Source organism: Indicator indicator (assembly GCF_027791375.1).
Source record: "Indicator indicator isolate 239-I01 chromosome W unlocalized genomic scaffold, UM_Iind_1.1 iindW_random_scaffold_51, whole genome shotgun sequence".
In the NCBI taxonomy this organism is placed as follows: domain Eukaryota; kingdom Metazoa; phylum Chordata; class Aves; order Piciformes; family Indicatoridae; genus Indicator; species Indicator indicator.
The window spans coordinates 15052-36459 of NW_026539063.1; the positions used below are offsets into that span (position 1 = coordinate 15052).

The window sequence follows — 21408 nt, forward strand, 5'->3', positions numbered from 1 at the left end:
CTGAAAGCGAATGAGAGCTGTATTTACAAGCAAATCTACAATCTACGATGAAATGCAATGAATATGTACAAATATACAAAATTCACAACATTTACAAATATATACAATCAACAGAAAAGCACAACCAAGCTCCCTTTGCTTCCCCCCCAAAGGGGTCCTTTCCCAAGGGGCCTCTCTCCCAGGGGCCTCCTCCCCCCAGACTCCCCTGGTAGAAAGCAGAGTTAGCTAAAAGCAAAGAGGCTGTTAACTTAGCTCGCCAAGGTCAGTGTGTTATCTTCAGCCAGAAGAGAAGAAGAAACAGCAGCCAGACAGCCCAGCAAGTTGCCCTGACTGTGCCTACTTTGTTTTGAGTAGTAGTTCTTAAACATTTCTATCTATCCAATGGAAGTGTTTAGAACAATCAGTATTTTGCTTTCTTACACCCAATAGTGACTTATTTACACTCTTTAGCTTTCTCTGCTTGAACTTTGAGAAGAAAAATTAAAGAGACAGTTTCAAACCATCACATCAACCCATGACAGCTAGGAGAGATTTAAAGATATATTTGTAGAAAATACTCCTATTGGTTTAAATGCATCTAACTTTTAAGCATCTTTTGTTCCTGTGGCAGTTTAGGCTGGGTGCCTCCTGTTACTGCCACATAAGTTACACCTCCGGTGTCCTGAGTGTCCAACCCAATAAGGTGGACACAGGAAACGGCGTATTTCTACCCATAAATCCTGCACCCTATAAATCCATCTGCAAAGTCATTCTCTTCCTCTTTCTTCCCTCTCTGCTCCCATGGGAGATGCTCTCTCTTATCGGGTAACGGTGGGGGAGTATCTCAAGGCCTCTTAGGCCTGTCTAGGCCTAATGCCAGGAGAAGAAAAGGGGAGGCAGTCTCAGACCTGGCCAGCCTGAGACTAGCCTAGCAGTGGGAGGGGGAAGAAAGAGCCCTGGGGGGTTTGGTCATACCGTCAGGTGGGGAGAAGGGAAGAGTTGGGAGGCCTTTGGGTGTTGTGTAAGGGACTCTGTATGCTTTGGGATATCTTTTCAACTATGGTTGTAGTTTCTGCAGTTTCACCAATTGCTTTTCCATTTAAACTTTCCATCGCTCTTCAATCTGTTTGTGTGAGTGTCATTCTTTTGTCCTTTATCGGGGCAAGAGAGGATCTGTCTGGCCCCAAACCAGCACAGTTTCTTTACTTGCAACTTTTTTTTTTGCAATGTCTTTGGTCAGATTTGCTGTAGGCTTTATGCTCTGTGTGTTGTCTCACTGATTTCAATGAAATTACCAACACTCCATGAAACTGAGAATGTGTTTTAAAAAAACCAGGATCTGAAGCCCTCTATTGATTTCACCTGTAGAAATTGTCTTAAAGCATACATGCAAATTTTCATCTAGTCTGGGGCTGAATGTAAGCTAACTCTCTTTAGACACTGTATAGGTGTACAAAGAAACATGAAGTATTAGTGTGGGGACACCACTGCTCAGGCATGACTATGCAGCATCCAGATTAGATGTGACTAGAATCCAGTCAGCTGTTGGTATACACGGAGGAACTGATCTATGCATGCTGTCATACTTCTGCCTACCTTCCATCAAGTTCCCAGACCACTAAGAATAATAATTTCACAGCACAATATTAAACCACACTGTGAAATGTTTTCTAGCATTTTTGGAAGCAATACTGAGAATTTAGGTAAAGTTTTCAGGTGGTGATTATCAAAGGATGATAGCTTAAAGCAAATAAATAAGTGACCACAGCATGGGGGAAGGAGGGGCAACTTTTGCTAATCACTTTAATCATATTTCCCTGAGTTTGAGAAATCTGATATTTTAAGTTAATTTTTTTTAAATGCACTTAAACAGGATGATACACTTGCTGAACATACTTGAAAATAATTTTCTGATCATTAGTTTTATTGCTTATAGACAGTTTTTATTGATGTAGAGACATTTAAAACCAGCAATATATGATACTTTTTAAAAATTTTGTTGCTGGAAGCTATTTTCTCATATTAAGACTCTTCTAATTCCAGTTAAGGTTGTAGGGGTTTTTTTGGGTTTTTTTGGAGGGAAGACCAATATTGGATTAGAAGATGAGATATTAGTGTAAAAATGGAAATAAATTTTAGAAAGTTATGTTAGTGATAAAGCAAATGCAATTAAAGTGAATTATCATCCAAAAGATGATTTCTTGGAGGATTTGTTTGTGTATGTATAGCAATTGGCAGGTGATTTCATTTATAATAATGCAGCATGCCTTGGGAAGGAGAAAGAGGTACTTATGACAATATTTGTTCTGTTGTTAGAAAAAGGTTAACAGATTAATCTGATAATCTTAAAATCTGTTCAATAGGTTCTTTGATAAATACATATAAGACATCAAATAAACCCCCAAGAAATACTTTTGAATTAATTTGGTTTTCTTGTGTCACTTTTAAAATATTTTGACTGTAAATCTTCTTCATAATGACTGTATATGGGCCTAATTGTAGTTTCAAAATGTAATGAAAATTCTGTGATGATGTCTGTTTTTCTCTGTGGAAAAGAAACCTGGTGTGGTGCAGCTTTTTCGGGTTGCATTATAAAACTACTAGTAGGAGGTAAGAGAAAAACCCATAAAATCTGAGACAGAGGTTGGGATGTCAATGATTTGGTCTGTATTTAGGGAAAAGACCACAGAGATTCTGCCACAGATTTTCTCTACCTACTGGAAAAGGGAAGATTAGTGTTTTATGTACACTAAATAATATGAATGCGAATGGACAGAACTGTTAATGAGGCATAATGAATCCTTAATTTACCAGCACTGTTAGAAAACTTTTTAAATTCAGATTATGAACCAAAATAAGACTAAATTTTGTGAAATAGAGCAAGGATACCTTTTTACAAAGGAAGTTCACCAATTTGAATTTGTTTATATGCCTGACAAAATATTTTATCTGAAATTCATAATGTTAATTTCTAATTGCAGTGTGAACAATAAATGTAACCTTCGAAACAGCTGTCCAATGCATCCAGGTATATCTAACTGTGGTATTATTTGTTAGTGGATATACTGTAAGAAGTTCCTGAGGAAGGACTGTAGTGTTGTGCCTTTATTGTTAGCCTCAGGTTCACATTTACTCTTCTTGCTCTCCATTAATAGGTAGCATAGATCAGTCAGTGTTAAAGGAGTTGCCTCCTGAGCTCCTTGCAGAAATTGAATCCACCATGCCACTTTGCGAACGTGTGAAAATGAACAAGCGCAAACGTAGCACAGTTAATGAGAAACCAAAATATGCTGAAATCAGTTCTGATGAAGACAATGACAGTGAAGAAGCTTTCGAATGTAAGTAGTACGTTGTTCTATTTCTACTCCTAAAGAAGGCTAAAACTTTAATTTTGCAAAAAGATATATTTTATTTTCTTTTTTTGTTTGCTATCCTAAAACATGAAAATTAAATTGCTGTCCAGACAACTACTTATTTGAGCAAGAACCCTTTTTTACTTGATTTCAATTTGCCACTCAAGATGAAAAGCAGCTAGTTGGTAAATTTCTTTCCCTAATTACCTTATGGGAACCCACTGCCTAGATTTTTTTTTTTCCAGTTGTGCAAGTAAACATTTTTAGCCAATCAAATTAAAGAATCCTAGATGGGATCCTGGGATGTATCAAGAAAGGTGTCCAGCAGGTTGAGGGAAGTTCTTCTACCTCTCTACTCTGCCCTGGTGAGACCACACCTGGAATATTGTGTCCAGTTTTGGTCTCCCCAGTTCAAGAGAGACAGAGACCTGCTGGAGAGAATCCAATGGAGAGCCACAAGGATGCTTAGGGGACTTGAGCATGTCCTCTGTGAAGAGAGACTGAGAGCCCTGGGGCTGTTTAGTCTGGAGAAGAGAAGACTGAGAGGGGATCTGATCAATGTCTAGCTGAGGGGTGGGTGTCAAGTGGAGGGGGCCAGGCTCTTTTCGGTAGTACACAGTGATAGGACAAGAAACAATGGGTTCAAACTAGAACATAGAAGATTTCACCTCAACATGAGGAGAAACTTCTTTACAGTGAGGGTGACAGAGCCCTGGAACAGGTTCCCCAGAAGGGTTGTGGAGTCTCCTTCTCTAGAGACTTTCAAAACCCACCTGGATGCATTCCTGTGCAGACTATCCTAGGTGATCCTGCTTTGGCAGGGGGGTTGGACCTGATGATCTCTTGAGGTCCCTTCCAACCTCTGATATACTGTGAGACTGTGAAAATATACAGTTAAGCACTAATATATTTTACATTATTCTGAGTTTCATTGATAAAAGCATTTTTCTGACATGATAGATTAATACTATTAGTGCCCAGAAGTTTCTTAAAAGATTTCTCCTATTATTTCCATGGTGTATTGCTTGAAAAGATGGAATTATTGTTGATGGTTTCTCAAAATTATACGTCTCTAAGTTAGGAAGGAATTTCATACTTACAAATAAGAGTGTAGTGTGGTAGGTTGAAAATTCCCAACATTAAATTGCCAGACCAGTCCAGTTGGAAGCAAATGAAGCTGTATTTACAAGCAAAACTACAATCTACAATGAAATGAATATGTACAAAATATACAGTATTTACAATATTTACAGGTATTAACAATTTATAAATAGCACAAGAACCCTCCTGGCCAAAAACCAGGGAAGCTGCCAATAGCTTCCCACTCCATGCCCCCCCTCCTTACCCCCGTGGACACAAAGGGACAAGAGAAAAGAGCAGAGGATTATTTTGTTAGGATACTCAGCCAAAACAAAGAACACAGCCAAGGTCAAGCAGAAGCAAGTTAGTGTCTCCCAGAGCAAAGAAGCCAAAAGAGAGAGAAATAGCTTACATTGCCAGCCTTGTGTTTATCATCTATCCAATGGGATTGTTTAGAACTTATTATTTTCCTTTTTACACCCAATGATAATTTATTTACATTCTACCACTTTCTGTTTAAGATCTGTGGAAAATTTTCAAGGCACAGCCTTCAACTGGGTGCAGCCTAAAACTACCACATATAGTTAGTTGGTGTCTATGGTAGTTCTCTGAAATGTCATTAAAATGGAGTGTTCAGTCTGAGTAACATCTTAATTGTATTACCTGTGCAAGGCTATAAAAGTGCCTATTGCTGAGAAGGCATCTTGCTTATAATGATTTTTATCCAAGTTTACACTCTTTCTACCTTTGCTTATCTAAACATCTTATTGAACTTTTGTAAAACTTTTGTTGATTAGTCTTTTTTAGGGTCCAAGAGAAAGATTTGTTTGTCCTGTTTTTTTACTGTTTCAAATTCTCGTCCAACAGATACGCAATGCATATGCACATAAAAATTATAATACTGATATCTCTGCTCTTTATCAAAGCAGCAGAAAACCCGGCCTTTTGTTTGATTGTTTTTAATTTAAAATATAACTGAATAATGCAGTGCTTCTTTAACTGTATGAGATCTTGAAGTAACTTCTATTCAGATTATTTTCTTAATTGAGGATTCCATAGTCTCTGTTTACCATATCAGTTTACCTGTTTCTGATGTCAATAATTTTGAATGGTGAATTAAAAGAAAAGAATAAGTAAAGCAGAATTATTTATTGGTTGGGAATGGAGAGGATTGTCAGGAATTTCATAGAGATTTTTATCTATTTAGCCACACTGGCTGTTGAAATTCTTAAATGCAAAGTAAAACTAATTAAAGAAAGCTTTCACATTAAATTATGTTTTAAGGGATTCTAGATTCACTATATTCACTCAAGATCTGACCATCATTCTACACAATTAATTGAGGACATATCATTTCATAAATATTATAATTTAGTTTTAAAGGATACTGCAGAACTAAACTGAGTTAAAATGAGACAAAATATTCAAGAGAATGAAAGATTTGTGACAAGTACACTGAATAGATTTGTACTGTTACTAATATGTATTTCAGAATTCTTTTGGTTGTCTAAAACTGAACGTTAAAAAAAATCTGAAATAGCAATTGTTATAGAAGAAGATAAATTTCTTCGAGTATCTCATGAGGAAGTGGCATTCTGTTAAATGATGAGAAATTAAAAATTGATTATATCTTTCTCAAACAATAAGCACTGTGTCGGTGTGAGCTGAAATTCCCCCCCCACCGACAATAACCAGGCTAGCTCAGTCAGGAAGCAAATGAAAAGCTGTATTTACAAGCAGAGTCTAAAATCTACAATGAAATGCAATGAATATGTACAAATATACAAAATTCACAACATTCACAAATATATACAATCAACAGAAAAGCACAACCAAGCTGCCTTTGCTTCCCCCCAAGGGGACCCTCCCAAAGGGGCCTCTCTCTCTCCCAGGAGCTTCCCCCCAGACCCCCCTGGACAGAGAAGCAGAGTTAGTTAAGCAGAAAGTTGTTAACTTAGCTGCCAAGGTCAGTGTGTTATCTTCAGCCAGAGGAGAAGAAGAAACAGCAGCCAGAGAGCCCAGCAACTGCCCCCACTGCCGAACGCAGAATGTGCAGAATGCCTACTTTGTTTTGGGTAATAGTTCTTAAACATTTCTATCTATCCAATGGAAGTGAACAATCAGTATTTTGCTTTCTTACACCCAATAGTGACTTATTTATACTCTTTCACTTTCTCTGTTCTGAACTTTGCAAGGAAAAATTAAAAAGACAGTTTCAAACCGTCACAAAGCACTCAATGCATTATTGCATAATTGTTTGACAGAATTCAGAAGGAAATTGGATGTTTTTATTCTGGATAGTCTTTGGTATAAAATGAACTATAACTCTTGAAATATTTGTTAATACTTACATTTTTAGTTATTTTTTTTATGTCCATCAAAATAAACTTTGTAGAGGAATGACTGATTGTGAATAGTTGTTCCCATATTCATCTTATTTGCCTTGCAGAGCCAGCACAACTGTAAAACTTTCTGTTTTGTTGTGAAGCATTGATAAACTGATCAATTTAAATTTCTGCTGAAAAGCAATATTGGAAGTTATTTTTCTCATTGAAGTTTATCTGGGGTCAGAATTCATCCTACAGAGCTTAAATTGGTACTAATGATTTGTAAACTTTGGAGACCAATTTACACAGAATCACACAGAATCACAGGATGGTAGAGGTTGGACGGGACCTCAAAATATCATCCAGTCAACCCCTCCTGCCAGAGCAGGATCACCTAGAGTATGTCCCACAGGAACACATTCAGGTAGTTTTTGAATGTCTCCAGAGAAGGAGACCCCACAACCTCTCTGGGCAGCCTGCTCCAGGACTCTGTCACCCTCACAGTGAAAAAGTTTTTTATGTTCACATGGGACCTCCTCTGCTTCAGCTTGCACCCATTGCTCCTTGTCCTATCATTGGACATCACTGAGAAGAGCCTGGCTCTGTTCTCCTGACACTGCCCTGCACATCTTTATAAACATGAATGAGGTCACCCCTCAGTCTCCTTGTCTCCAAGCTAAAGAGACCCACCTCCCTGTTGCAGTTTAAGCTTTTCCCAGAGCCCAAAAGCAGAGATTTAGGTTGCCTCCACTCTCCCCTTTTCCCGGTAGGGAAAAGCAAATTAGGCAGGAGGAGAGGAAATAGGTAAAAACTATGAAAGAACAGTCTGGAATCGATTTGGAAGTAAAAAAAGTAAATTTAACAAAATATAAAAGGCATTTGAGTAAAAGGAAGGTTACAAAGGTATAAGGAAAAGGGCTAAATAAAAATAGATACAAAACCAGACACAGCTGGCAAAGGATTCTCTGGATATAAGATGGATTCTCTTTAGATGCAGTTCCCTTAGGTGCCTGGAACAGCGTGGACAGGCAGGGCCATGTGGCTAACAGCAAAAGCAACAACAGCAGCAGCAGGGTGTCAGAGAAGTGAGAGCAGGAGAAGAGAGAGTGAGGCAGGAAATTACCCCCTCTTAAACAGGATTGTGGACAGGCAGTGGGAATGGAATAGACTTTGACCTGGAGACCCTTCCCCCTGGGAAGGGGCCAGGTCTCTCTGCCCACCTGGGTCAGGTTTCCTTTGCCCACCTGAGGCTAGGTTTTTTTCCAGCCCACCGCTCTTGGACTGGGCTTAACCCAGCACACTCCACCCGTTCTATTCCATTTCCACTTTCTGCCACAGTCTCTTCATCCAATTAGGAATTGTATCTCTATATGATGAGTATTAGAGTTCCTTTGGCAATTCCTTCTTCATCCCAACTGTCTCTCTCTGAGGACACAGCCTCAAGCTGTGCCAGGGGAAGTTTAGGCTTGAGGTGAGGAGAAAGTTCTTCATGGAGAGAGTTGTTAGACGTTGGAATGTGCTGTCCAGGGAGGTGGTGGAGTCACCATCCCTGGAGGTGTTCAAACGGGGATTGGACATGGCACTTGGTGACATGGTTTAGTAGTCATGAGGTCTTGGGTGACAGGTTGGACTTTGATGATCCTTGAGGTCTTTTCCTACCTTGTTGATTCTGTGATTCTGTGATTCTCAGGGCAGTCTGTCTCTCCAGTGCAGGTCAGTGCAGGTTGTGTTTGAGCAGGGCAGGAATGTGGAGGAAAAATCAGGAAACCAGGAAAAACAGTCCTTTTCTCTGAAGGGAATCAGGAACAGTCTTTTGCTGTAGGGCATCAGGAAAAACCTCTCAGTAGAGCATCAGGAAACAGGTACAGGTGAGATGGTACAGGAGTCCTCCAGGTTGGTGCTTGTGGGCTGTGGGTTCATCTTGGATTCTGGATGCCACGTTGTTATTTAACTAGAAAAGAAACTTATAACCATTTATAACTATTATACATTGACTATATTACATTAACCTATGTTACACACTGGTATTAGACCTTTTCAGCTAAAGTTAGATTTCTTTGTGGCCACACACTGAATATCCCCAGTTTCTAACATGACCCAATATGTGTGACCAGGACCTTCAGCAGAAACCACTCCTCAGGTTGGTTTGCCCCCACTGGCAGCAGGAGAAACCCATACAGTTTTCCCCAATAGATTCTTTTCACAGACCACAGGAACTCCCTTCCACTGTTCGTAACAGGTTAGACTGGGCAGGACCAGCTCGGTTTACAGACCCTCTGCTATTTACTAACCAAGTGGCTTGTGCTAAATGTTTTTCCCAGTTTTTAAAAGTTCCACCACCACCCCCATTGCTTTCAGGGTGGTCTTTAGCAAGCCATTGTAGTGGTCAATCTTTCCTGCAGCTGGTGCATAATATGCGATATGGTAAATCCCTTCAACCCCATCTTCTTTTGTCCAGTTACTTATGCAGTTGTTCTTGAAATGGGTCCCATTATCTCTCTGGGGTACCATGTCTCCACAGGATGTATCTCTTCAGGCCCAGAATGGTGTTGTGGGCAGTGGCATGAGGTGCAGGATAGGTCTCCAGCCACCCAGTGCTTGCCTCTACCACGGTCAGCACACACATGAATAACCTGTGCAAATAGCATCCATCAGTATGTCCACTGATCTGCCATGAGCCCATTGGTATGTGGCATCTTACCCTCAGTGACCGGAAGTGTCATGGGCCCAGCAAACTAAAAATAGCTCATCTTTGTGTTCCCAGTCCAAGTCTATTTGGGAGATTTCAGCAGCCAAATCTGCTTGATGGTTATGTTGGTATTCCTCAGTGGCTCTGCTTTTGGGAATGTGTGCATCAATGTGCTGTACCTTTATTGGCAGCTTGTCCAGATGGGCAGCAATGTCTTGTCAGCAGCCCAAACAGGCTTTCCTTTTCTCTGCCATCCATTCTTTTTCCAGTCCTTCAGCCACCCCTACAAGGCGTTTGCTACCATCCAGGAGTCAGTATAGAGGTAAAGCACTGGCCACTTTTCCCATTCTGCTACATCCAGGGCCAGCTGGACAGCTTTTACCTCTGCATACTGACTGGATTCGCCTTCTCTGTCTCTTGCTTCTGCCACTTGCCTTGTTGGGCTCCAGACAGCTGCCTTCCATCTCCTCTTGCTCCCTACAAGTTGGCAAGATCCATCTGTGAATAGAGCATAGCCCTTTTCATTATCAGGGAGGTCATTATATGGGGGAGCTTCCTCAGCACGGGTCACTGTCTTCTCTGGTGGCATCCCAAAGTCAGCACCCTCTGGCCAGTTGGTGATCACTTCTACTATGCCAGGGTGTTCAAGGTTCCCCATTTGAGCTCGCTGAGTTATCAGAGCTATCCATTTACTCCAGGTGGCATCTGTGGCATGATGTGGGGTTGAGCCCCTCCCTTTAAACATCCACGTCAGGACTGGAAGCCTTGGAGCTAAAAGGAGTCCCAATTACCTCAGAAGCAGCTCGGACTCCCTCATAGGCAGCCAGAATTTCCTTTTCTGTTGGAGTGTAGTTAGCCTCAGAACCTCTGTACCTCTTACTCCAGAACCCAAATGGACGACCTCATGTTTCTCCAGGAGCTTTCTGCCATAAACTCCAGGTAGGACCATTCTCGCCAGCTGCAGTATAAAGTACATTCTTAATTTCTGTCCCAGTTCAAACAGGTCCTAGAGCCATAACATGGACCACTTCTCATTTTATCTGGTCAAATGCTAACTGTTGTTCAGGTCCCCGCTCAAAATCATTTTTCTTTTGAGTTATGTTGAATCTGACTACATGCAGGAATGTGTGTTTTCCAAAATCCCACAAGCCCCAAGAAGGATTGTGTCTTTCTTATTAGTGGGTTGCACCATGGTGGCTACCTTAGTTACCACATCCAGAAGGATATGGCGACGGCCATCTTGCCATCAAACTCCCAGAAACTGGATTTCTCTGGCAGGCCCTTTTACCTTGCTTCTCTTTATGGCAAAACTGGTTTCCAACAGGATATCAATTATCTTCTTACCCTTCTGGAAGACCTCCTCTGCTGTCTCACCCCATACAATGATGTCATCAATAAACTGCAGGTGCTTCACCTTTCTCTGGATCACTCCATGGCAGATTGTTGGGCTATATTTCCACCCCTGAGGGAGATGATTCCAAGTATATTGGACCCCCCTCTAGGTGAAAGCAAAGTCTGGCCTACATTCTTCTGCAATGGGGATGGAGAAGAAAGCATTAGCAATGTCTATTGTGGCATACCACTTGGCCACCTTCGATTCCAGTTCGTACTGGAGCTCCAACATGTCTGGCACAGCAACACTCATCGGAGGAGTCACTTCATTCAGGCCACGGTAGTCCACAGTCAATCTCCATTCCCCGTTTGCCTTCCGCACTGGCCATATCAAGCTGTTGAAGGGTGAGTCTTGCTGATGACCCTCTGGCTTTCTAGTCGCCAAATCAGTTGATGTATGGGGAGCAGGGAGTCATGGTTGGTCCTGTATTGCCTGTGATGTACTATATGAGAAGCAATTGGTAACTTCAAATCCTGCACCTTATGGCTGCCAACTACGGAAGGGTCATCTGAAAGGTCAGGCGTAGTAGACAGCTGTTCCCTGTCTGCAGTCCCTACAGCTGCTACCCCAAATGCCCACTTGTTCTCTTTATGGTCCTTAAAATATCCCTCCCACAGAAAGTCAATGCCAAGAATGCAAGGTGCATCTGGGCCAGTCACTATGGTGTGTTTCTCCCACTCATTCCTGGTCAGGCTTATCTCAGCCTGCAACACAGTCAATTCTTGTGAGCCCCCTGTGACCCCTTGAATGGGCTCGGTCCCTCTGTAGCTTGATGGTATTAGGGTGCATTGGGCCCCTGTGTCCACCAGAGCTCGGTACTTCAGGGCTTCTGAAGTGCCAGGCCATTTCACAAACACATCCCAGTACACTCTGTTGTCCCTGACCTCCGCCTGGCTGGAGGCAGGGCACCTCTAATACTGATGGCGATGTCCACACTTGTCACATGGTCCTGAGTTACTGGCAGAGCTGTCTCTTGGATGAGAGGAACCACTCTGGGAAACTGAGGCAGCCCTACTCCTGAAAAAGTTATTTCCATTGTGGCCACCTTGCAGTTCCTGTATTCTGGCCCAGAGGGCAGAGCTGGGTCGGCCATGCCATCTGTTCATGTTTTCTCCATGGTCACAGAGGGTTCGCCACAGAGACCCCCATGATGCCCCCTGCTTAGCTTGGGCTGATATCCTAGGAGGAGGGCATTTTATTTCTGAGGGCTGAGACATGGATCCTTTCAGAAGGGGAAGGGGAAATGTCATCCCCCTTCTTCAATTCAGACAGGGAGGCTATAAGCTTTTTTATCTCTTGAGTCAGACTTTCTAGGGCTGAGACCATGGACTTGTGATTGACACTGTCTTTGAATTGCCTTAAGTCATTAGCAAATTAGAATCATAGAATCAGTCAGGGTTGGAAGGGACCACAAGGATCATCTAGTTCCAACCCCCCTGCCATGGGCAGGGACACCTCACACTAGATCAGGCTGGCCAGAGCCTCATCCAGCCTGGCCTTAAACACCTCCAGGGATGGGGCCTCAACCACCTCCCTGGACAACCCATTCCAGGCTCTCACCACTCTCATGGGGAAGAACTTCTTCCACACATCCAGCCTGAATCTCCCAACTTCCAGCTTTATTCCATTCCCCCTAGTCTTATCACTACCTGATATCCTAAAAAGTTCCTCCCCAGCTTTCTTGTAGCCCCCTTCAGATACTGAAAGGCCACAAGAAGGTCACCTCGGAGCCTTCTCTTCTCCAGACTGAACAGCCCCAACTCTCTCAGTCTGTCCTCATAGGAGAGGTGCTCCAGCCCTCTGCTCATCCTGGTGGCCCTTCTCTGGACACCTTCCAGCATGTCCATAGCCCTCTTGTAATAGGGGCTCCAGAACTGGATGCAGTACTCCAGGTGGGGTCTCCCCAGAGCTGAGTAGAGAGGGAGAACCACCTCCCTTGACCTGCTGGCCACACTTCTCTTGATGCAGCCCAGGATCTGGTTGGCTTTCTGGGCTGACAAGTGCACATTGACAGCTCATGTTGAGCTTCTCATCCACCAGCACCCCCAAGTCCCTCTCCTCAGGGCTGCTTTCCAGCCAGTCACTGCCCAGCCTGTATTTGTGCTTGGGATTGCCTCGACCCAGGTGCAGGACCTTGCACTTTGTCTTGTTGAACCTCATGAGGTTGGCTTGTGCCCACCTCTCCAGCCTGTCCAGGTCCCTCTGGATGGATCCCTTCCCTCCAGGTGTCTGCTGCACCACACAGCTTGGTGTCATCAGCAAACTTGCTGAGGGTGCACTCAGTGCCACTGTCCATGGCACCAACAAAGATGTTGAACAAGACTGGTCCCAGGATTGATCCCTGAGGGACTCCGCTTGTCCCTGGCCTCCACTGGGACATGGAGCCATTGACAGCCACTCTTTGGGTGCAGCCATCAAGCCAGTTCTTTATCCATCTCGTGGTCCACCCATCAAACCCATGTGTCACCAGTTTGGAGACCAGGATATGGTGTGGGACAGTGTGGAAGGCTTTGCTCAGGTCCAGGTAAATGACATCAGTTGCTCGCCCCTCATCTATTAATGTTGTCACCTTGTCATAGAAGGCCACCAGGTTTGTCAGGCAGGATTTGCCCTTGGTAAACCCATGCTGACTGTACCCAATCACCTCTTCACTATTCTTCTGTCTCAGAAGTGCTTCCAGGAGGATCTGCTCCATGATCTTACCAGGCACAGAGGTGAGACTGACTGGCCTGTAGTTCCCTGGTTCTTCCTTCTTCCCCTTTTTGAAAATGGGAGTAATGGTTCCCCTTTTCCAGTCAGTGGGGACTTCCCCAGACTGCCAGGACTTCTGGAATATAATAGAGAGGGGTTTAGCAACCTCCTCTGCCAGTTCTCTCAGTACCCGTGGGTGTAGCCCGTCAGGTCTCATGGACTTGAACACTTTCAGGTTCTTCAGGTGATCACGAACCTGATCTTCACTTATGATGGGCAGTTCTTCCTTCTGGTTCTTGCCATTAGCTTCCATGACTATTCCAGGAGTGTGGCTGGAGGCCCTTGCAGTGAAGACTGAGGTAAAGAAGTCATTTAGAACCTCAGCCTTATCCAGGTCACTTGTGTCCATTTCACGTGTTTCCTTTCTGAGGGGGCCCACACCTTCCCTAGTCTTCTTTTTACCATTAATATACCTGTAGAAATTCTTAGTGTTCCCTTTAACCTCCCTGGAGAGATTCAAGTCAAACTGTGCTTTGGCTTTTTTAACCAGGGTTCTTGCTGCTCGGGCAGCTTCCTTACCTGCCCCCATTCCAGCTGTCCTTTTCTCAACTCCTTGTAGAGTTTCCTTTTAAGTGATAGCATGTCCAGCAGCTCCTTGCTCATCCAGGCAGGCTTCCTAGCATTCTTCCCTGCTTTTCTCTTTGTTGGTATACATTGCTCCTGGACACAGAGGAGGTGGTCCTTGAATACTGGCCAGCTGTCCTGGGGCCCTCTTCCCTCTAGGGCTTTGTCCCACGACACTTTGGCCAGCAGATCCCTGAAGCCATCAAAGTCTGCACGCCTAAAGTCTAGGGTCGTAAGCTTAGAATATGTCCTCCTGGTTGCCCTGAGGATCTTAAATTCAACTGCTTCATGGTCACTGCAGTCAAGGCTGTCTCTGAGCCTCACATTGGTTGCCAGCCCTTCCCTGTTGGTGAGAACAAGGTCCAGCATAGCACCTTTTCTTGGTGGTTCCTCTACCATTTGGAGGAGGAAGTTGTCATCTATGCAATCCAGGAACATCCTGGATTGCTGGTGCAATGGTGATGGTTGGAGGATTTCCACCATCTCCAGTCAAGATTGTCCCTCCCAGTGTATGTGCATATATAGGAGGGGCACACTGGGTAAGTTTCTTTAAGAGAGACCGTTTCATGCATACATCATCAGGGACCAAGGAGAGTTGGCGATTTCCATAAATTATTTCTAGCTTGGGCATTTGTCATAAACACTTAATCCCCTGTTCCATAGTTGCCCATCTAAATCGGGTCCAGATCATGTCATCTTTGGAGGGGTAACAGTGTCTTACAGCAGCAAGAAGGCAGGCCCAGAGCGTGTGTACACCATCAAGACTTCCTAACTCTTTGTTGACACCCGCGTCATGAGATCACAGCATCACAATACGTTAGAGGTTGGAAGGGACCTCCAGGGATCAAGTCCAACCCCCCTGCCAAAGCAGGATCACTTAGGGTAGTCCACACAGGAATGCATCCAGGCGAGCTTTGAAAGTCTCCAGAGAAGGAGACTCCACAACCTCTCTGGGCAGCCTGTTCCAGTGCTCTGTCACCCTTACTGTAATGAAGTTTCTCCTCATGTTGAGGTGAAATCTTCTATGTTCAGGCTTGAACCTGATGTTTCTTGTCTTATTAGTGTGCACCACTGAAAAGAGATCGTCCCCCTCCACTTGACACCCACCCCTCAGATATTTATACACATTTATGATATCCCCTCTCAGTCTTCTCCAGACTAAACAGCCTCAGGGCTCCCAGTCTCTCTTCATAGGGGAGATGCTCAAGTCCCCTAATCATCCTTGTGGCTCTCCGTTGGATTCTCTCCAGCAGGTCTCTGTCTCTCTTGAACTGTGGAGCCCAAAACTGGACACAGTATTCAAGGTGTGGCCTCCCCAGGGCAGAGTAGAGAGGTAGAAGAACCTCCCCTAGACCTGCTGGCCACACTTTTCTTGATGCATCCCAGGATACCATTGGCTCTCTTGTCCACAAGGTCACATTTCTGTCCCATGATGAACTTGCTGTCCACCAGCACTCCAAGGTCTTTCTCTGTGGAGCTGCTTTCCAGCAGGGCAGCCTCTAACCTGTCCTGGTGCCTGTTGTTATTCCTCCCCAGATGCAGGACCCTGCACTTGTCCTTATTGAACTTCATGAGGTTTGCCTGCACCCAGCTCTCAGCCTGTCCAGGTCACATTGGATGGCTGCACAGCCTGAGGGGTGTCAGCCAACCCCCCCCCCCCAGTTTTGTATCATCAGCGAACTTGCTGAGGGTACTCTCAATTCCCTCATCCAGGTTGTTGATAAAGATATTGAACAAAACTGGACCCAGTTCTGATCCCTGGGGGACACCACTTGCCACAGGCCTCCAAGTTGACTCTGTGCCACTGATGACAAACCTCTGAACTCTGTTGTCGAGCCAGTTTTCAATCCACCTCACGGACCAGTTGTCAGGTACCTCTCCTGTTCTCCATGACTTTTCAAAAATGATGGAGAAAGGTTCAGCAACAGTATCAGCCAGCTCTCTCAGCACTCATGGATGCACCCCATTGGGGCCCATGGACTTGTGTGTCTTAAGATGGTACAAGAGATCTCTAACCTGGTCCTGACTGAGTAGTGGAGTGTCCTCTTCTTGTTCTCTTTCACCCCTCTGGCAAGACTCAGTTCCAGGATGGCCTTGGCCTTCCTTGTTGCATCTCTACATTCTCTGGCTATATCTCTATAATCCTCCCAATTAACTAGTCCTTTTTTCCATATATTGTAAACCTCCTTTTTCTTTTTGAGTTTTACTGAGAGTTCCTTACTTATCTGTGCAGGTCTTCTGCCTCCCTTACTTGATTTTTTTTCATAGGGAATACATTTTTCTTGAGCTTGGAGGAGGTAATGTTTGAATATTAACCAGCTCTCTTGGGGCCCCTTCCTTCCAGAACCCTAGCCCACTGGATATTTCTATGTAGAGTCTTGAAGAGGGTAAAGTTGGCCCTCTTGAAGTCCGGGGTTGAAATTTTACTTATCACCCTGCTTCTTTGTCTGTTGATATTAAACTCTAATATGTCATGGTCACTGAAGCCAAGATTACCCCCAACTTTAACATCTACAACCAGTCCTTCTTTGTTTGTTAATACCAGGTCCAGCATTGCACTTCTCCTTGTTGGTTCTTCAACTACTTGCAGGATAAAGAGAAGAGATGTTTTGCTTCTCTTATCTAATTCTACAGTTTCTGCACCCCCATCCCAACATCTCATGGCCCAGGCCAGTAATGACTCACCATCAGCTCATGCATAATCCAGGTGGATTTGTCAGATCTCCTTTTGAGGCATTGTAGTGATTGTAGTGATGGTTATTACCTCATTATCTGAATCATTGCCATCCACTGGTGGGTCTGGAACTGGTCTGTCTTCTGTAGCTTTTTCCTGCATGTTGTAACAGGGGCCACAGAGATTATGTGTGTAGAAACAGCAGGGGTTAAAGCTGGGCCCCGGGCAGGAGCTGCCGGGGGTGAGGCAAACTGTCAGGGCCGTGGCTGGAGTGGGGCCATGGCTGGAGGTGGAGCTGTGCAGCCGTCCGCGGCAGCCAGACCCCCCCCCCCCCCCCCCTGTGGGGCTCTGTTCCTGCAGCAAACATTGCTGATCGGAGACTCGGTGGAGGTGAGAGCTCTGCCATAAGCAGCAGTCAGAGCATTGCCGCATCCATACCGGCAACACCCACAGCCAGCCACATCCATAGGTTGTCCCTTACCTACTGACATAGTCACTTTATCATAAAAAGCCACTGTTACTCAGCCAGGAATTGCCCCTAGTAAAGCATGGCAATATATCAAGGCAAAATTTTAGTTGTCTTTGTAAAACAGAATAACGTTAAGCAACTAGGTTGCCAAGTCTCATTGGAACTTGCTATGTTATATGGTCAAAGCAATCACCGAATTGGAACATGGATACCCAGTAATAGTCACAAAGTAGATAACTGAAGAAATTATCTTAGTGATCTCTTATGAAAGAATGAAACTTATTGTGATTTGTTCTTATTTTCCTGACTGTTTTAAAGGACAATTGCCCTGTAATTTTGTGTTTAGAAATGTTTGCTGGTGTCTTTGCCAAATTCAAGCACAGCTTTCCTGTAATTCAAAACAAATCACAGGGTCACAGGATTGCAGGATGTTAGGGATTGGAAGGGACCTCTGAAGATCGAGTCCAACCCCCCTGCCAGATCAGGACCATAGAATCCAGAACAGGTCACACAGGAACACATCCATATGGGTCTTGAAAGTCTCCAGAGGAGACTCCACAACCCCTCTGGGGAGCCTGTTCCAGTGCTCTGTGACCCTCACAATGAAGAATTTCCTCCTCATGTTGAGGTGGAACCTCCTATGCTGTAGTTTATATCCATTACCCCTTGTCCTATCACAGGGTGCAACTGAGCAGAGCCTGTCCCTGTCCCTTCCCTCTTGACACCCAGTCCTCAGATATTTATAAACATTTATTAAATCCCCTCTCAGTCTTCTCCTCTCCAGACTACAAAGCCCCAGGGCTCTCAGCCTCTCCTCCCCAGGCAGTGCTCCAGTCCCTTAATCATCCTGGTAGCTCTCTGTTGGACTCTCTCCAGCAGATCCCTGTCCCTCTTGAACTGGGGAGCCCAAAACTGGATGCAATATTGCAGGTGTGGTCTCACCAGGGCAGTGTAGAGGGGGAGGAGAACCTCCCTTGATCTACTGGACACCCTCCTCTGAATGCACCCCAGGATCCCATTGGCCTTCTTGGCCACAAGGGCACATTGCTGTCCCATGGATAACTTGTTATCCACCAGGACTCCCAGGTCCTTCTCCACAGGGCTGGTCTCTCTCAGATCATCTCCTAACCTGTACTGGTTTATTCAAGACCTGCCTGGATGAGTTCCTGTGTGACCTGGTATAGGTGATCCTGCTTTGGCAGGGGGATTGGACTAGATGATTTCTCGAGGTCCCTTCCAGCCCCTGTGCGATTCTGTGATTCTGTGATTATTCCTTCCCAGATGAAAAATTATTAGAGTAATGCCATAACGGAATTTTATATGATAGTTTTAGTGTTCACTTGTTTTACAGAACATCTATACCATAATGTTTAATCTGCAAATGTATCATTCTGTGCTATTAAAAGTAGAATTTTTGTACTTTTAATAAAAATGCATTTAATTTCTAGCTTCTCGTAAAAGACATAAAAAGGGTAGAGATGAAGCTTGGGAATATGAAGAACATGACAGAAGAAATTCTGGTGACCACAGGAGAAGTGGTTATTATGAAGGAAGGAAAACTGGTGGCCGTTACCGTAATCGCAGTCCCAATGACTCTGATATGGATGATTATTCTCCGCCTAGCCTCAGTGAGGGTAACTGATTGTTTTTTTAAAAAAATTATTTTCTTTCATAATACTAGTGTATTTTTAAAGGATCTATTAGACATTTTAAAATAAACATTTTTATCTGCAGTATTTAATATAAGCACAAGAAATGTAGACAATCCTTTATTTTCTTAATTAGTGGCTAGAAAAATGAAGAAAAAAGAAAAACAAAAGAAGAGGAAATCTTATGAACCTAAACTAACACCTGAAGGTAATTTTAGAAGATTTACTTTCTACAGTTTGTATTTTTTGTTTTGTATATAAAATAATGATATATACATTTCTTTTTTCAACCAGAAATGATGGATTCTTCGACTTTCAAACGATTTACTGCTTCAATAGAGAATATTTTGGAAAATTTAGAAGACATGGATTTTACAGCTTTTGGTAATATGTCAGAAAGTTTCAAAATACTTCCTCCGATTAGAAACAAAAAAATTTGCATCCTGATGTTTTCAAACTTCCTTCTTTGATTTAATTGCCTGTGATACATGCTACAGTATACTGCATTTATATGATTTCTACCTTGAGTGGAGGCCTTTACCTTTCCAATTTCACTTGCTGCTACAGAAAGAAGTTCCTCCTTCTTCCTCCCTACAGAATCCAAAGGGACATAAATAGCAGTGAGACAAATAATCCCCTGGAGTGGAAAGGATACCTCCTTGAGATGTCATTAGGGTGTTATTTTCTGTCAAACATATCTTGTTAAACAACGCTAACATAAGATGTTTCTCTTGCCAGTAATGTCAGAGACACATGATTTTGCATCTGTTGTGACCTTTGGCAGAAACAGATCTTGGTTAGTCAATTCAGCATCAGAGTGTTTATGCACTTATGGGTGAGGCACAGAATCACTGTATGCTCCTTACCCATTTCAGTGGAAAATAAGCCAGCTTCCTAGAATAAGTGTCTGATGAAGTAGTTCAAGTTGACCTAGAAGACTTCCTATTTAAATGGATAATGGATCATTCATTAATTTTTTTCCTACCATCTTTGTCACAAGATTAGAGCAAGGAAAGTAGCACAGTAAACAAATCACTACAGCAGTGGTGTCTAACCTTGGATTAAAAAGTGAATTGATTTTTTCTATGTTTTGTAACATCGTGGGGTTTTTTGTGATTAAGATGCAGTGTATCCCAAGGTACTTAATTTCCTATGTGTTTTTCATCTATTGCCTTTCCCCAGATTTGAACCTTAGAATTAGGACTACAATAATTTAAGATTTGTTTTACTGAAATGAGGATGATGATGCAAGAGCTGCAACAAATGGATTTTGCTAAATTATAAATATTTTTAACTTATGATTTGCAGTCATATTTAACAAGTAGTTGTTTTCACACAACCAAAAGTTTTCATCAACAGTCTTCATGGATGGACAGAACTATTAGATGGGGCAGTCAGTTCTTTTGCTTCAGTTATCTTTTTCATATTGGCTATAAAATACTGGTTTTCTTGAAGTCTTATTAAAAATATGATGTATTTTTTTAGGTGATGATGATGAGATTCCACAGGAATTGCTCCTGGGAAAGCATCAACTTAGTGAATTGGGTAGTGAATCTGCAAAAATCAAAGCAATGGGCATTATGGACAAGGTACAGCTTCTCATAGTATTTAACTCTCTTCAAACATTTAATTTTGTTAAACGTACCAAAAATTGTGTCCCTTGTAATATTCACGCATCAACCTATAGACTTTGCTTCTTACAGCTAGTGTTGAGCAACCAGAGTAAAACAGAACCTGCTAGCAAAGTAAAAAAATCCACCCTTTGTGATATATGTGCGATGTAAATGTATGATGTCCAGACAGCATCACACGGAATTGCTTACTTCCTTCCTCTTTCCAGAGTCCTTTCAAACTCAGAAGATTTAATGCCCCAGATTATAAGGTTAATTTTATGTAGATTGCATATTGTAGGGTTTTTGTCATACTCTTCCCAACTTCAGTTCAAGAGAACTTTCTGTTGACACAAACTGTTGATATCGCACCTCTAGAAACAATGTTCTTGCTTTTGTTATCTTCTTACAGCTCTTGGGTTTGATCAGTCTTGTGTTAAATCTTACTCTGCCTGCTCATGACCACTTACTATGTTTATGAAGTGTCTGTGAAGCTACTTACTATGCAAGTCAATCTGAAGGATTTTCTTTAATCCAGGATTTTAGATATTTTTCCTGGTCTTTTATTCAATTTCCCTATTTGTCCTTTGTAGCATGATGTCAGCCCGAGTGTTTCTCTTTCCCAGCAGTTCTTACCCTTAACCTCTGTTCCTTGTGGTTTTTCCACATATATACATACACATATATATGTATACCTAAAATCAGAATTTTGTTGCTTATGAAGGTGAGCACTATTAGTATCTAGATGAATAAAACTGACTCTCTTGGAGTTTAGCATATTATTAAATCATAAATCTGTAGAACATTAGTGAGTGAGTTTGAGTTACTTTTTTTCAACATGCTAATTTTTCTAAATTAACACAGTTATGA

At 43.0% G+C, this 21408-nt stretch overlaps 1 protein-coding gene across 1 annotated transcript in view; it reads left to right on the forward strand.

The window, feature by feature from the left end:
• Positions 1–3134: 3134 nt before the first annotated feature.
• LOC128979900 (nipped-B-like protein) overlaps positions 3135–21408 on the forward strand; it is a gene marked incomplete at its 5' end in the record, with an annotated part of 72732 nt that continues 54458 nt past the window's right edge. Inside the window, 5 exons of the mRNA XM_054398297.1 lie at positions 3135–3317; positions 18728–18913; positions 19065–19136; positions 19223–19312; positions 20414–20517. Of these exons, the coding sequence (XP_054254272.1) occupies positions 3135–3317; positions 18728–18913; positions 19065–19136; positions 19223–19312; positions 20414–20517 (635 nt within the window). The remainder of the gene's footprint in view (positions 3318–18727; positions 18914–19064; positions 19137–19222; positions 19313–20413; positions 20518–21408) is intronic.